The 15,381-nt window shown below is 38.6% G+C and overlaps 1 protein-coding gene across 3 annotated transcripts in view; it reads right to left on the reverse strand.

The window, feature by feature from the left end:
- Positions 1-2,262: 2,262 nt before the first annotated feature.
- Positions 2,263-15,381, reverse strand: part of LDB3 (LIM domain binding 3) — a 126,749-nt gene continuing 113,630 nt past the window's right edge. For all 3 annotated transcript variants that reach the window (XM_054163885.1, XM_054163887.1, XM_054163886.1), the window contains 5 exons: positions 9,870-10,170; positions 8,553-8,733; positions 6,202-6,322; positions 4,698-4,813; positions 2,263-2,526 (listed from right to left, as the gene is read on the reverse strand). In XM_054163885.1, coding sequence (XP_054019860.1) covers positions 2,437-2,526; positions 4,698-4,813; positions 6,202-6,322; positions 8,553-8,733; positions 9,870-10,170 — 809 coding nt within the window. In that variant the 3' untranslated portion in view covers positions 2,263-2,436. The remainder of the gene's footprint in view (positions 2,527-4,697; positions 4,814-6,201; positions 6,323-8,552; positions 8,734-9,869; positions 10,171-15,381) is intronic.

Genomic DNA, 15,381 nt, shown 5'->3' on the forward strand with positions numbered 1-15,381 from the left:
TCTCCTAAATAGTTTTGTCCTTTATGCTGGCAGGGGAGAGGGAGCTTTTAGGGACATTGAGGGGGAAGGTGGCAAAGTGAGACACACACATATACACATGCAGATTTGAGGTGAAAGACTTCATCAAATTATCCTGAGGCATCACAAGACCCAATGTTTTGTGTCCTCTCAAGGAGTCTCACTGTTTTGTTGACAGTAAGAGACTAGTCCTAGTCAGTGTGTATCACAGAAATCTGCCTAAATAGTATCTGTAATGCACTCTTACTGTATAATAGGCTGATAGGAATTCTTTTAAATAACAAAGAATAATAAACACCATTTTGTTGAAGGACATTCAAAAATTTAAAGGAAATCTGGAACTGTCTCACTGCTAGGAAAACATATTTAATGAAGTCAGGTAAGAGTGAAAAAATGTATGTAACTCCCATGATTACAATTCATTCCTCTAGAGATTATGAGCCAGATCAATGGAGCCATATTCATACCAGTCCAGCACCAACTGAAAACAGAAAACGTGTTTCCTGTCAAAAGCCCCACAACCCACTTTGCATATAATAATGTTTTAGAATAATTCATGCCTAGAAAAATCTGATCCTGCACAGCCCTCAAATCAGATCCCTGCTAACAGCAGTGAGAACTAAGATACCTACTGAACACATGCAGGCCATACATTTCAGAACTGCCACAGGCAGTTCAGGTTGCTACTTTTGCCCAAGATGCGGACTGCCTGCAGCTGACTTAACTCATGTATTAGAACTCCTTCAAGCTTTGAATAGTTTTTATCCCTGAAAAGACACACCAGCTTTCTTAAAACAGGCATTACCCATAGAAGGGGAAAGTCAGACAATGCTATGTAATTTCTGGTTACTCAAAATACAAGGTAAAAGAGAGTGCAGATACTACCAGAATGTGGCCCACAGAATGCATCCCCAGCCTCAGAAACACTGATTCAAAACTGTCAGTACTGCAAACTGTGACCACATATCATAATTCTCACTTACATTAATAAAACCTGGATCAGACTTTCTAACTCCATTTTCTATCAGACAGAACTGCTGTCTCCAATACAAGTCATTGATATTTAAAATTAAAAAGTATTATCAGTACTAAAAATGTTGCTTTTTGTGAGAAAAAAGAAAGTTTTATAATTAAGAACTTGAAAGTTGTTCTTAAAATATTAGAGAAGATGACTACATGGTTATCCTAATTCTCATAGCCTATCTATACTTTTTGTGATGGCAAATACTATTCTAATTCCGGATGTGTTGCATTTAATCTAACAGAAGTAAAAAATATTATGTGCCTATTGTATTATGCTGCCTTATGAATTTTTAATCAATGTTAATTTACTGTATGGGAAAAAACCCTACAAAACAAAAGATGTACTTTTCCAAACTATGTGAGATAGAGCAACTTCCTAGTTGTGCTACTTGGATGTGTTACTTCTCTGTTCATCAATGTGAAAGTCCTACCGCCTACTGACATCAATGGGAATTAGAAACCAAAGCTACTCTGAGTATTTTTCCCCACAAAAGGAAAGGAGAACTAGTTTAGAATTAAAAGCTGTCCTTTCCAGCCAGCTCTATTTCAATCAATGTAAGAGCAATTTGGAGAAAGCCAGTTGTCTTTTTCTGCTATGATTTGAAAATGAACTTATCTGCTGTGCATGCATAAGCCATGAGCACTAACAAGGTTGACCCAATAGGCTTTTCTCAATCTTACTGGGTTATGGAAGGTGTTGTCCTGTTTCCACTCTATTTTCAGACTATGTTACGGATTGTCTCCTAGGCTTCTTGGCTACACATGGATTCAAAGCAGATTTCTTCTTCGGAAACAATCTAAAATAGTTGATGCTATGAGGTAGCACCATACCATAATGGAATAGCACTCCCTTTTCATAGATAAAAATCTAATCAATTTCCTTTTGAAAGTTATAGCCTTTGGTTCTACAAAATATTGTACATATGGCACTTACTCATTCCTGTTACGAAAGAAAAGGACTTATTACAAATGGGTTTTTCCAGTTGATCTTAGACACTTGTGTGGTCTAAGCAGTAAACCTAATGTGGGTAGTTCATTTGAACTGTATTTGCACATTAACTTTTTATATTACAGTTTTTAGTTAATTTCAATAAATTCAGTTAATTTTAATTAATGTCAAAAGTCAAGTTGATTTAATTCTTAGTTAATTTCTCCACCGGTTGCTCTAATCATGGACTAGTTCATTTGCTTTTGACAGTTTGTCCAGGAGCTGATAGTTTTTTTTTTTAAATGAACATTACAAAAGCATGTGCTGCATTTATAAAAGAGGTTAAACTTCAGAAGTATCAACTTCCTGGCTTTTACCAAAAGAAATGCTAGCTGTGCTTATCAACTTCTTAATTGCCCAGTTAGTCATCTGCTTTCCACCAGCATTACTGACTGCCAACTCTTCTTTTAAACATGGATGGCATGGGCATGCTTCTTGCACAATGGCTTATCCTTCTTGGAGTAGAATGGCTGACCTTCCAAATTCACATGGCATACCTAGAATTAATAATAAATACAATCAATATTCATAAAACAAACAAACAACAACCAAAAAACTCCCAAACCAAACCAAAATCAAAACCAACCAACCAAAACCACAAAACCCAAACCAAAACACAAACACAAGAGGGAGAGAGAGAGGGAGAAAGAAAGAAAGACATGTTTATCAATTTCAACTTTATTTCTCTTCTGCCCACACATTTCTTTGGCAGAAATGCATCTAATTTCCTGGATCAAAGTGCATGCCTTGGTAATAGTTTTCCTACTGGGTGATGAGGTTAGTATCTGGTTTGCAACAGCTCTTCTCTCTGTGCCTTCTTGCCACCGCTGCCCACTAAATTCACTCATTTCCCTTAAAATGAAGTCTGAGTACACAATCTTCTAGGCAGCTTTGGCGTAGCCCAGCAGTACTTGTGTAGATTGTCAAAGGACAGTTGCACACTCCAGCACCAGCAGCTAGCTCAGACTTTAAAACCTATGTTCTGATCTTTAATGCATGATTTTACAAAAGCTCTGGTGAGGTGCCACGCTCCCAGGGGCACCATCCTTCCATGGTACCATCAGATACTCATTCCTAGTATTATTCCCTTTTTCTTGGTACAGGTGCTTATGTGCAAGTCATTCAGAGGGCTGGTATCACTGAAAAGCAATTACCTATTCTTACCAGCTTATTCTTCAACCCTTAGAGTTCTCCGACTGCCTGCGTTAAGTGCCAACGTTGACATAACAAAGCATGTGAGAATGCATGGCTGAGGCAGGGCAGCCCAGGTTTAGATCAGCTTAAACTGCTCTGGAATTGTACAGATACATGCTCATAGCAGAGCACCACCTCCTGCAAGGTCAGAGTTCACTAGAAACACTTAAGGAAGTCAACACATCAGAATGTGGGAACAGTAAACATTGTCCCTAACGCTTATGACAGGGTTAACACCAGCAAGTGGTAACATCAGTGATGTGCTACTCCAAGCAGAAGGAAAATCACATGAAAGAATATGAGGATAACATATTAGAAATGTTGTATTAGTCACGTGTTTATATGAGTTTGACTTAGCCCACCAAAATTGCTAGCTCCTTTACAAAAAATGCTCTGAGAACTGCCTTAACAAAACTAACACCTCCACAGAAAATTTTGTTGCTAGCTTAAATAAATGCCTATGAACACAATTAAATGGACAAGCAAAAAAAGGTAATTAAAAATTCAGAGGAAGTTTTTTGTAAGTCAGAAATAACTGTCAGTTTGTGAAGGAAACTTGTGTGGTGGTTTTAGGCTATGCCTTTAAAATGCTGGGGGGAAACTTCAACCCACCACAACTTGATGTCTTAGTATTCTTTCCTGTGTTAGAATTTCAAAAATACTGAAATATTCACAGGACACCTTTACTGTCACTCACTTCTTCCATGTACCCTTGAGCTAGTTTAGCTTTAGATAATTATAAACATTTCTATTACTTTCTACTCCAACCTGAATTTTGGAGTTCAACAAACAGCAGAAATTGTAATTTTTGGTGCGGCCATTATACTATTTTTTAGCTAATTAGAGGTTCTAGATATTGTTTCCTTAGGAATAATACGCTGTAGAGCAGCACAGATGTATTAGAACCATATGAAAAATACTGTTTATCATACAGATTTTACTGTTTTGTGTGCAGAGTGTGGGAATATGGCCACCCTATATAGCTTTGTGCACACCACAGATTGACGAGTTTGACTAACTTCTGTGCTAATTACTATTCCTCCTTTCTAGACAAACTCCCATTTGCAAGCTTCTACAAGCACTCTGTATGAAAATACAAACTGCACTGCTTTGTAAGTAAAATTATGGCTATGCTGTTCATTATAGCCTTAGTTTATTTTAAATCCTGCTTTATCTTTATTTGGTTAACACTGAAAAGAATAACAGCAAGAATGGTATGTGTCACTGTAGGTACTCTCTAAACCTGGATGTTTTATTAGAAAGCACTCACTTGTGATGGCCAAATTTAAGAATTCTAGTAAAGGTTTATGGAGGAGAAATTACTCCCATCTTTCTCTATCTGCAAGTAAAAAATTAAATTCAAGCTCTCTGCATCCCTCAACATATGTTAGTCATTCCTGCTTTCAGATCTTGTGATGTTGCTTCACAATTTGTGAGTATGAAGAAATGACCTAGTGTTTGGAATAGAACCTACAGCGCAAATGAAGCAGGTATCATGCCAAGTGTGTCCAAGAGCTTCAATGAATTTATCTCCAGCTTCAACAGGAAAATCACAGCCATGGCATTTTGTGCTGAACAAAGCAATGTAATCTAAAATAAAACAAAAAGCAAAATTGGAACAAACTCTTAACATAATTGTGTTAAACTCAAGAGAAAGATTCCAGGGGGTGAATTTTTGGATTGGTTTTGTTCAGTTTTCTACTACATTCACTGACATACTCACTGAAACTTGCTTCTTTTCTTTTGTTATTTAAATACAAACTCAATGCAAAACCCCAGGTAAGCATGACAGTTGTCTTCATAAACATAGAAAACAAACAAAACATTCATGAAATGTGAAGTTGTTTCTTACTCCAGAGGTCCCTTCCAACACCTACTATTATGTGATTAGTTTAAAATTAGCTTTAATGTATGTGAAAGCTGTTCATAAGGACAAATATGGTCATACAAACCCGCAATCTAATGACCCCGGAGTGTTACCCTAAGGGTGGTATAGAAGCATAGTTTAAGTTTCCGTGACTGGATTTATATTGTCACTGTGTTAAGACAGAGTATTGTGGAAACCCCATGCTGGCTGATTTCTTGGAATATCAAGTTTGGAAAGACTTGACATTAAAATGATTACCAGAAATTCTAAAGACATACAGAATTTGTAAGAATTCGTTAGAGGTTATGGCAAACCCTCTGATTTTCAAAAGGTAAGTGCCAAGTCAGTCATACTGTATGGTTTTCATTCTTTACTAAGGGTTACTGTGATTTGTAAAATTTGATTTGTACAACCATAAGGAAGGAATCTCCAGAGAGAAGTAGGCCAGAAGCTCATTAAATGGACAAGGCAGGGCTTACAGAGGGAATATGACTTAAGCATTAACCTGCTTCCCGACCATGTTAGGCAACTCATTTGCATGCCAAGAACCATTTATTAAACCATATGTTCTATTCCATAGCTTGGGAAAACGTGGCCTTTTCCTTTCTTAGTTGGCAAGAAGCAGTTTTATCTGCTGCAACACTCAGAAAACAGAACTTGCACTACCATGTGTTCCACATCTGAGCAGGGCTGTCTGTGGTTGATCAGTTTTAGGATGAGGTAGCAGTATCAGAGCAATTTAGTAAAGATAATGTGGGCAGCAACTCACACATACTGTACCAGCACTCTAAAAGAAGATTTTTTCACTCCCTAACATAGATTTGTAGTGAGCAGGACCTATCAGGAAAGCAGGGGGAACAGGGGAAAAATGTAGGGGAATAAATGGAAGGTAGATATAATATATAAGGGAGGGAAATGAGGTATGGCATTCCAGGACATAGAGGCAAAAGACCAGCAGAATGCCAGTCATTCATATAAAGCAGAGAAAAATACAGAGGGACACAAAATCTGTAACTGATTTTATTTTGTCCTTCAGTTGCTCTATTCTTTTGTTACTTCTGTACTAGAGGAAGCACATGATTATTGAACAGAATGACCCAGTTTGTCATACCTTTCTCACAGTAGGGTTCCCCATCCTCCATGTGAAAAAGACTATTCCCAAATGGCATCTTACAAGCAGCACAGACAAAGCAACTTGTGTGCCAAGTCTGTCTTAGGGCATGCATCACTTCCTGTAAAACAAAGAAACAAAAATCTCCAGTAGAATGGCATGCCCTGCACCTACCTACTGGAGAACTAATGCAAGACAGAGATGCTCTACGCTTTCCCTTTCTGTATCAGCCAATTCCCCTCCTCAAAAAGAAAGAAATCTGACAGAAAGAGGGCTTCTTTGGAAAGAAACAGGAAATAGGTCTGCAAACTTTCTAGAACAATGCATTTGCCAAAATGAAACAACATATTTCAGCCAGCTGTCTGTATCAACATGCCCAATCGCTGTTGCAGAAAAGATTCCGCACAAAGATTCCAATTATTTTCTCCTTTGTTTTGGCACGACTAGTGTGAATTCTTCAGTGCAAGAGCATGGTTTTTAAAATACATTTTAAAAAGCATTTTTTTTCCAAATACCAAGAAATACATGAAAGGGATAAATGATTTAAGCCTTATGTTTCAAAGGAACTTTGATTACGTATGGATTTCTTTAAGCTTCTCACAAGAACACTTTGCCAACTAATATGAAAATCTAGAAAGAAAAAAGGTCTTAGATTTTTACTTATGTGATCAGTGAAAATGAATTTGCATGCCTTTTCCTAGGCCATGTGTTCATCACACACACACACAAAAATCGAATTCCATGCAACTTATGTTCTCTTGAACAGAATTTCCAGATTTTATCAGCATTTTTCTTCCATCCAGTATGGAGCAATCTCTATTACTGCTTCAATTCTCATCTTGCCATAAAGAAGTCCTCTAAGTCCAAAAGCTGTACTGAGCCTGGATATGTGGTTATCTGACAGATGGTCAATTTTTTGCCCAAGATGATGTTCAACAGTTTACCTCTGTCAAATGGTTCAGAGTTCAAAGGGACAGCTGCATAACTGGTGTAAATTAATTTAACTTTGTTAACTTCAGTGAAACAGCACTGATATACACCAGGTGAGAATCTAATTCCTATTTCATATCATTGCAATTATATATGTAGACTCTGATTCTCTTTTCAAGATAATTTTTGGTCTCCATTTACTATGACAAAAGGGACTGAAGTCCTCTTCCATGCTTTTATCCAGAGAATAGACAAAATTGCTAATTTATGTTTGCCGTCTCATTAAAGAATCACTACTTGAGATTCATTAACTTCTGTTACTGTTTCCAAAACCACTATCACTGATAAATAAGTTTGGATCCATTTATGAACCTCATTGAACTAAGAAGCTAAAACCAGACTGAGAAATCTTATTAATATAAATAGAGGCAGCTGGCATCTTTGCCATTTTCCTGATGAAAATCCATAATGGAGAACGGATTTGCGCCAGTGTTAATTAGGTAAGTTGAGTCAGTACTCTGCTGTAAAATTACTGCTACTGCTGCAGCAGCAAACAAGACTTACATGGAGCCAGAGCTTCACCAAGATGGCTGATGCTGCCATCCCTAATTGGCAATTGCAGAGAAAAGCATGTAGTCTTTCAATAGCAGCATTTATACAGATATGAGAAGGCAAAAGCTAAGCAATATAAAACCAGTGTGGTACTCCTTGCTAGCCTATTTAAGAGAACCATGACAAGTTAGACCAGATGATCCTTGGGGTCCCTTCCAATGTGGTATTCTACAATTCCATGATTCACTAAAACTTCATGCATGCACTGCTAAAATTATCTTATGGCATTCCAACCTCATAGCTATTGAAGATGTATGTAGAGCAAATTGATTTGCACCTAAGCATGACCACAGTAAGACAAAAGTGGCATCTATTTTTGCCTTTCTGGAATTTAGATCACTGTATTTATTCTATATATTCTTAATGATAAGAAGTCATCAGAACTCCCCTTGGTAGCTGTGTTGCTACCTGCCAGTGACGGGCAACAAGAGGAATAGTCCTCTTCCCAAGATCACTGACTTCTCCACTGAAACTTAGACTAAGTCCTGTATAAGAAGAAAATCACCAGTTCAAGTGTCTTACTAAAAATATAAAGAAAAGATGGATAAAAGTAACAGAGTGTGTACTGGATAATAAAGCACTCAGAGAGATGGTAATCGGATTACATATTCTATGAGCTGAATAAGGGACAGAAATATTCAAGATTTTGAATAGATAAAAATTATTATAAAATGGTTCTTATTCTGAAATAATCACAGGCTGGGAATTGTTAGTATAAAGGAGGAAATAATTAAGTATCTACATTCATTGCCAAAAGTGCAAACTTCTCCACTAATTTGGCAAAGAAAGGGTTAAGCGTGTTCTCTTACCCCCATGATCTTAGTGTGGCATCTGGCACAGGTTGGTGCAAAGAACTGTTCGTAACAGCGCTCACAGTACACGCTATTCTGCTCTTCCACAAAGCACATATCAGCCAAGGATGTCTTGCAGTAAGCACAGTTGAATTCTTCTGGGTGCCAAGACCGACCCATAGCTACCAGGAAAGGACCCCTGTAAACAATTGTAATGGTCTTATTTGTATTGCAAAAAGGATTGAATGACCCTGATTACAAACCCACTTTGCTAGACACTGCATACGTGCATGACAGGCATTCTACTTGAACCATGAAGGTGCATATTAAAATAAGATCCAGAAGCCTGAGCTGAAATGGTTTGTTTCAAGATCATTACTCAAACAAGTTTCTAATTGGTTAAAACATTTCATTATTCTTTAGTCATATACATTGGATTTACAGACCATTGTTGGAAAAGCTAGCAACTGTTTTCATATCTGCATAGCTAGAAGTGGTCTTTGTGAATAGCTGCAAAGAGAACAGGAAAAGGCCAAGGGCTGTAACACAAAAGAAAATGCTACTGTTTGAAATCATCAAAACCCAGGCAAATTTCTAAACCACACACCCAAAACTTAGCATAGCTCCTAAAGTCTCCTGCCTTCTTCTCACCTGACATACCACTGGAATGTTTAGAAATGTCAGACTGACAACTTGCTGTTTGATCATATGGAAGACATTATTAAAATTAATTTTGGTGATTTACTCTTGATTGTAATTAGAATATATAAAGGGCAGTTCCACATGACCCAGCTAGCTCCTTTTAGTGGAAGAGACTGTCATTAAACATGGATTACTTAAAAGTTGGTTAGCAGTCCACAGGGTAACAGTGGGCACCAGTCCAGCAGAATGAATTGGGAGAGGAGAATGGAGAAGCATGTGATGAATCACTGGCATTATCTTTCTCCAGATACAGAAGCAACAATTATATTTGGCTGTTGCAAAATGATGTGTCGTTCCTTTTCTTTCCAGAATCCTATCCCCACCTTCCCATGTCTCCCAAGAAGTTGTACATATACTGGTACCTAGGACCAGAAGAAACTTGTTTAAAAAACAAAGAGCCCTTTGCCATTGCATCCAAGAAACAGCATGTATAACTTTGCAGTGATACACAGTAAACCACACAATAGGACAAAGAGCTCTGGAAATGTTAAATTAATGAAGCAGAAAACAGACATCCCTGGTGGGTAATTTAACTGAGTCTTAGGCTCTGGTACTGTATATTCATATACAATAATCAGTCTCTGATTTTTTTTTTTCCCTGCTTCATCCCTTTTCAAAACCTCATGATCTTACCGAATTATGCTGTTACAGTGCCCACAGAGAGGAGTTCGGCTGCTGGCTGGAAAACGCTCAGCCCTCTGAACTGTTCCCCGGGCTATTGGAGGAGCCTGGGAAGAAGTTGACACTGGAGATGGATAAGCAGAACTTGAGGCAGGAGGTGGTACTGGAGCACCCATTGGTAGGATGTGCTTTGTGATAGTGGTGGTGGTTTTTCCAGGTGCAAATTTCTGGGAAAAGGAGTCATCTGTTACCCAGGGAGGGCGACTTGCAGGCTCAGCGTTGGCAGGGGTGTAGGAATGAACTGGTGCTGGTGCTGTTTTAAGTACCCCAAAAGAAACCAAGAGGCATTTTAAAGTCTTTTCTCCTTATGGCAAAACAGCAACACTTAGCAAAGGGTAGTCCATGACACACACAAAAAATAAAAGCTTCAGATGACAATTATGCTCTGTCCCATTACTGCTCATTAATTCTGGACTGAAGCCAAAGGTATCGGCACAATCACTGACTTTTAATACACATGCATTACAGAAGTCATTGCCTACTAGCTTTTAGAGATTTTATGGAGATCATTCTCAAGGGCATCTTTTAGTTTTTCTAGTAGGAATGATATGACAGTTCTGTGATAATTTCAAATACTGCCATATAATCTGTTTAAGACAGGTTAAAAATAGACCAGATGTCATAGCAAAGTCCTGGATGGAATTCCTTGTAATTTCAGTAAGCAGTTATGCTTAAATTCATTAAAATGCAGTGTTTTCTGCATATGTCACTGTTATCTATCATTTGTAGATTTTACTCCTAAGTTTTCGAATAAAACCAGGCTCACACAGGGAACAGAGATATAGAGCACTGGAAGCAATATTGAGGGAGCCAATTCAGCTCAAATGAGCAGTAAGACTAAGCCAACAGCACTTTAGAGGAAGGCCAGACTTGTGGTTATGACTGATCGCAGTTCAGTTCTTGGCCCTGCCACAGACTTCCTGTATAACTTTGAGCACAGCATAGTAGCTCTGTGCCTCAGTTCCCTTGTATAAAATGGAAATATTACACTTCCTTTCTTCCACCCTTTGACTATCATAAAATCTTCACTGCAGACAGCCTCTGTGTTTGTATGCACCAGGCTCTAATCTTGGGTGGAGCTTTGTCACATAAAAATAAGCAGAAGCTAAAGCCTGACAAGTTTTCCCATTGCCTTGCTCTTTTCAAAACATCAGATCTTGCATTGTGTAGGACTGAAGTCATTGCCCAAGAAAATGCCTCACTTTGCCAAGTACAGGAGCACTAAAAGTAGTTTTTCCTTCACAGCGAAAATAAAGAGAATGATTGCTCATTTCTGTGAGGAGGAACAGAAGCTTGAAGATTTGAATTGTTTTGCCTGAACAACAGAGCACAGACTTGGGAACGTAAGTCAGTTCTCCTGCAGCCTAGGCAAGCATTCTGCATAGTAGCTCCCAGTGCCAATAAAATGATGACCAAATACATTCACAATTTTAAGGGGCTTGCAGGTGGAAAGGTATCTCAGGCAAGAAGAGGATTCCAAATGTGACATGGATCTTTCTGGATAAATGGTGAGAAGACTGTTCTACATAATATTCCTTAGCCTACAACTTCCCAAATAGATTACATACACTGATTACTGGAAATTGCAGGTGTTTAAATTGCATACATATCAATCCACTGTTCATCCTAGCCATCTCTAATTTTTTTCTTTTTGTTGAGTTTGAAGTTGAATCTAATGAATCTTTTTGATAAAACTTTCTTACACTTCAGCATCATAAAACTGTATCCCACCTTAGCTTTAGGCTTTTTTTTTTTACTTGGGAATAGTAAACAGTGTTTAAAGATTGCAGAACAGAGTTTATATGCAATCCCTTTAAATCCTGAGGCTGTTGCTATTTATGTATTACAGTACTAAGCCAGGCAAAATTACAAGTCAATATTTAGTCTCTAATTGGCGAGTTCAAAAGGCTCCCACCTATGAGGCGCTCTAATGAAATAAGGTGACTTCTAGCTTGCTCAGTTCTGTGAAAGGATTCTCCCTCCCCCAAGAGCCAGTTCTTGTTCATGCGAAGCACAGCAGTGTATCCCACTGAAGGCCTAACAAAATGGTTAGATCTTCAAACCCAGAGTTCCAGAAGTGAAGAAAAAATGCAGTCCAGGTACCATCTTTAGGATCTTTTTCTATGATTATCTTAAGTAAATACATATTATAACCATTTACATTTTCCTCTTTGTCTTTCTTGATCTCATAATATTGGTGTTGAATTTTTTTCAGTTTGCTTATTCCAACTAATGTAGACAGCATATGATTTATCTGGGTTCAGATTAACTCAGACTCATTTGAAGGATGAACACTGGGGATAGGTCTTTGTCTTTCAGTGTCTCTATCTCTTTTTTTGTTTTTACTTGCTGTGGCAAAATAGTTTTTTTTTTTCTCCCAGCTGCTGAAAGATACCAGGGGTATCTATGTTGGGTGTCTGCAACTGCTCCGAGTCCTCTCTTTTCAGCCATTATCATTTACTTTTGCAGGTTGCATTTAGTGCAACACATTTTCCCCCTGTGAACAGGCTGGCATTAGTATTGATTTAAAATAGTGTCATTGCAATGCAGTAGAAAGGTTTCAGTAACCTTGAGATTTTAGCTATCAAGAGGGAATTATTATAACTATATCCCTAAAGCTTATCTGAAAAAACTCTCATCTTACTAGCTACTACCATAAATTCACCTTGCTTATTCATGTATTTGAGTCTTCCATCCTAAATGCAGCAGATGCTGTTTGCTGGTAAACAGTACTAAGATTCAGTATACCAGGGAACAGTCTCAAAATACCAGTATTGTATGAACTGACCCTTGACTGTTCAAAAATAAATACGCTCAATAATTCAGTAACCCAACCTCCATCACCTTGTTTCCCTCCACCCTCAAACTCTCTTAGAGTAGAAAAGAAAGAACAAGAGGATTAGAGGATTGGTATCCTGACAGACTTCAGGAGAAGAGTTCTCCCTTAACAGTGGTTGGAAGAAGCCAGTTCCTTGATTCTTGGGACTTTAGAGTTCTTCCCCTCAGCTCTTCATTTAAGGTCAATGGATATTTCTCTCAATGAAAAAATGGTGTTTTACCAAAGATTCATCTAGTATAGATTTATATAGCCTCGAATGCTTTAGTCTTACCTACTAGCTCATGCTGTGAAAACTATTAAAAAAAAGAGGGACACACACATGGACAGACTCATAATTGTTATTCCTAATAATAATTTTCCACCAACAAATGTAATTCATAATCCCAAATGATTTGGCTTTTATACTTAGTGGCTGCACCCCTGAAGCCTGAAATTTTGCTGTACTGTATATAGGATATGGCAGAAAAAGTAAATAATGCAACAAGTCCTTTCTAAGATGGCATTATTCTTATTCAGAAAAATTAAAAATGAAAATTGACATGTATCCTGCTGGTTTAGCACTGAAGGCACTTAGAATTCAATGAAAATTTTAATGAGATCTGTGGGAATCCTTCCTAATTCATACATTCATAAAATGGTTTGGGTTGGAAAAGACCTTAAAGATCATCTAGTTTCAACCTCCTTGACATGGGCAGGGACACCTTTCTCCAGAACAGATTGCTCAAGGCCTCATCCAGCTTGGTCTTAAAGTCCTCCAGGGAAGGAGCATCCACAATCTCCCTGGGCAGTTTGCTCCAGTGTCTCACCACCCTCACTGTAAAGAATGGAGCTGGGATTGTTTTGCCTGGAGAAGAGGAGGCTCAGGGGGGACCTCACTGCCCTCTACAACTACCTGAAAGGTGGTTGTGGCCAGGAAGGGGTCGGTCTCTTCTCCCAGGCAACCAGCACCAGAACAAGGGGACACAGTCTCAAGCTGCACCAGGGGAGGTTTAAACTTGAGGTGAGGAGAAAGTTCTTCACTGAGCGAGTCATTCATCATTGGAATGGGCTGCCCAGGGAGGTGGTGGAGTCACCATCCCTGGATGTGGCACTTGGTGCCATGGTCTAGTCATGAGGGCTGTGGAGACAGGTTGGACTCGATAATCCTCAAGGTCTATTCCAACCTTAGTTATACTGTGATACTGTGAATTTCTTCCTAATATCCAGACTAAATCTACCCCCCTCAAGCTTAAATCCATTCTCTTTTGTCCTATCACTAAAAGCCCTTGTTAAAATTCCCTTCCCATCTTTCTGTAGGTCCCTTTCAGGTACTGGAAGGCCACTGTAAGACATCCCTGAAGCCTTCTTTTCTTCAGGCTGAACAGCCCCAATTCTAGCAGCCTGTCCCCAGTGGGGAGGTGCTCCAGCCACCTGATCATCTTTGTGGCCTTCCTCTGGACCTGCTCCAGTAGTTTGATGTCCTAGAAGAGCACATCAGGCCTTCACACATGAGCACTTCTACGTATGTGAGTAGTCCTCTTTGGTCTTACTGATTTAAAAGGAGAGATCTGCTTTCGTTTAGGTATCATGTTACTTCGTAATACTAAATTGTTTTTTGAGTTGCTTGGAATCCATGAAGGCACTGTTCTGGTCTAGGAAAAACTCCAGGAAAAGCACACACAACTATTGTCTGCCATCTAGTGGACAAGAAAAGAACCTGTGCTTTTAAAAAAAGGGTTCTGAAATTTACAGGAGAGAGAAGGGGAAAAAAAGAAGAGTTCAGTTTTCTCCACAGGAAGAAAGCAAAGGTTTTTACCAGCAGAAAATTAGAAAATTCCAGCCAGAGATAGATTAGTCAAAGCAGGAGTTTTTTCTGCTTCAAAGCTTAGACTTACTGATGCTCCTAGCTGAGCCAGATAACAAGAGCCAGTAAACAAGATTTAGCCCTATCATTTTTTTCAGTCTGAGACAGGATAAAATAATCTTGTTAGCCCTTTCAGTGATTGATTCAGGTTTCTGGATATTGCATGTATAAGACTGTGGGTAGGTCTTTCAATCTGGAAGTTGCTGGCCCACATTTTTAAGAGAGGCAAGTGTTCTCAATCCCATTAACACTGAGGGCCAGCATGAAGACATTCCTCCTCTAAATTCTGCACTGAAAATCCTAATGGTGATTGCCATTGTTTTTGCCTTTTCACACAGTGGATTTACAAAAATAGAAGTGAGAGTGCAGTCATTGCAAAAGCCTGAGGTTGCACTTCAGACTGGAAGGAAAAGATGTATTTTGTGATCTCATATGTCAGTTTTTGAGAACAGCTGGTCTTCTCACATTGAGGTTGCATTTCACACTGCAGGGGAGAATTTATATGCTCTGACAAAATGGAGTGGGGAGGTTTTCTAACTGTCTTGGTGGTTTGTTTCAAAGCACTATTGGTCTTCCCTATCCATGATAGGAAATGCTGTTTCCTCCATTTCTTGCCAAGTGGCAATTACCTATTAGCTCAGGACTGCAACTGTTTCTAGAGCTACCTTATGTTCCACAACCAGTATGAAATGCTACTACATCAAATATATATAACTTTAAAAAAGTACCAAAACAACAGCAATGAACCAACCAAACAAAACCAAAACCAACCAACCAACCAA

This window comes from Dryobates pubescens, chromosome 8 (genome assembly GCF_014839835.1).
Source record: "Dryobates pubescens isolate bDryPub1 chromosome 8, bDryPub1.pri, whole genome shotgun sequence".
Lineage (NCBI taxonomy): Eukaryota > Metazoa > Chordata > Aves > Piciformes > Picidae > Dryobates > Dryobates pubescens.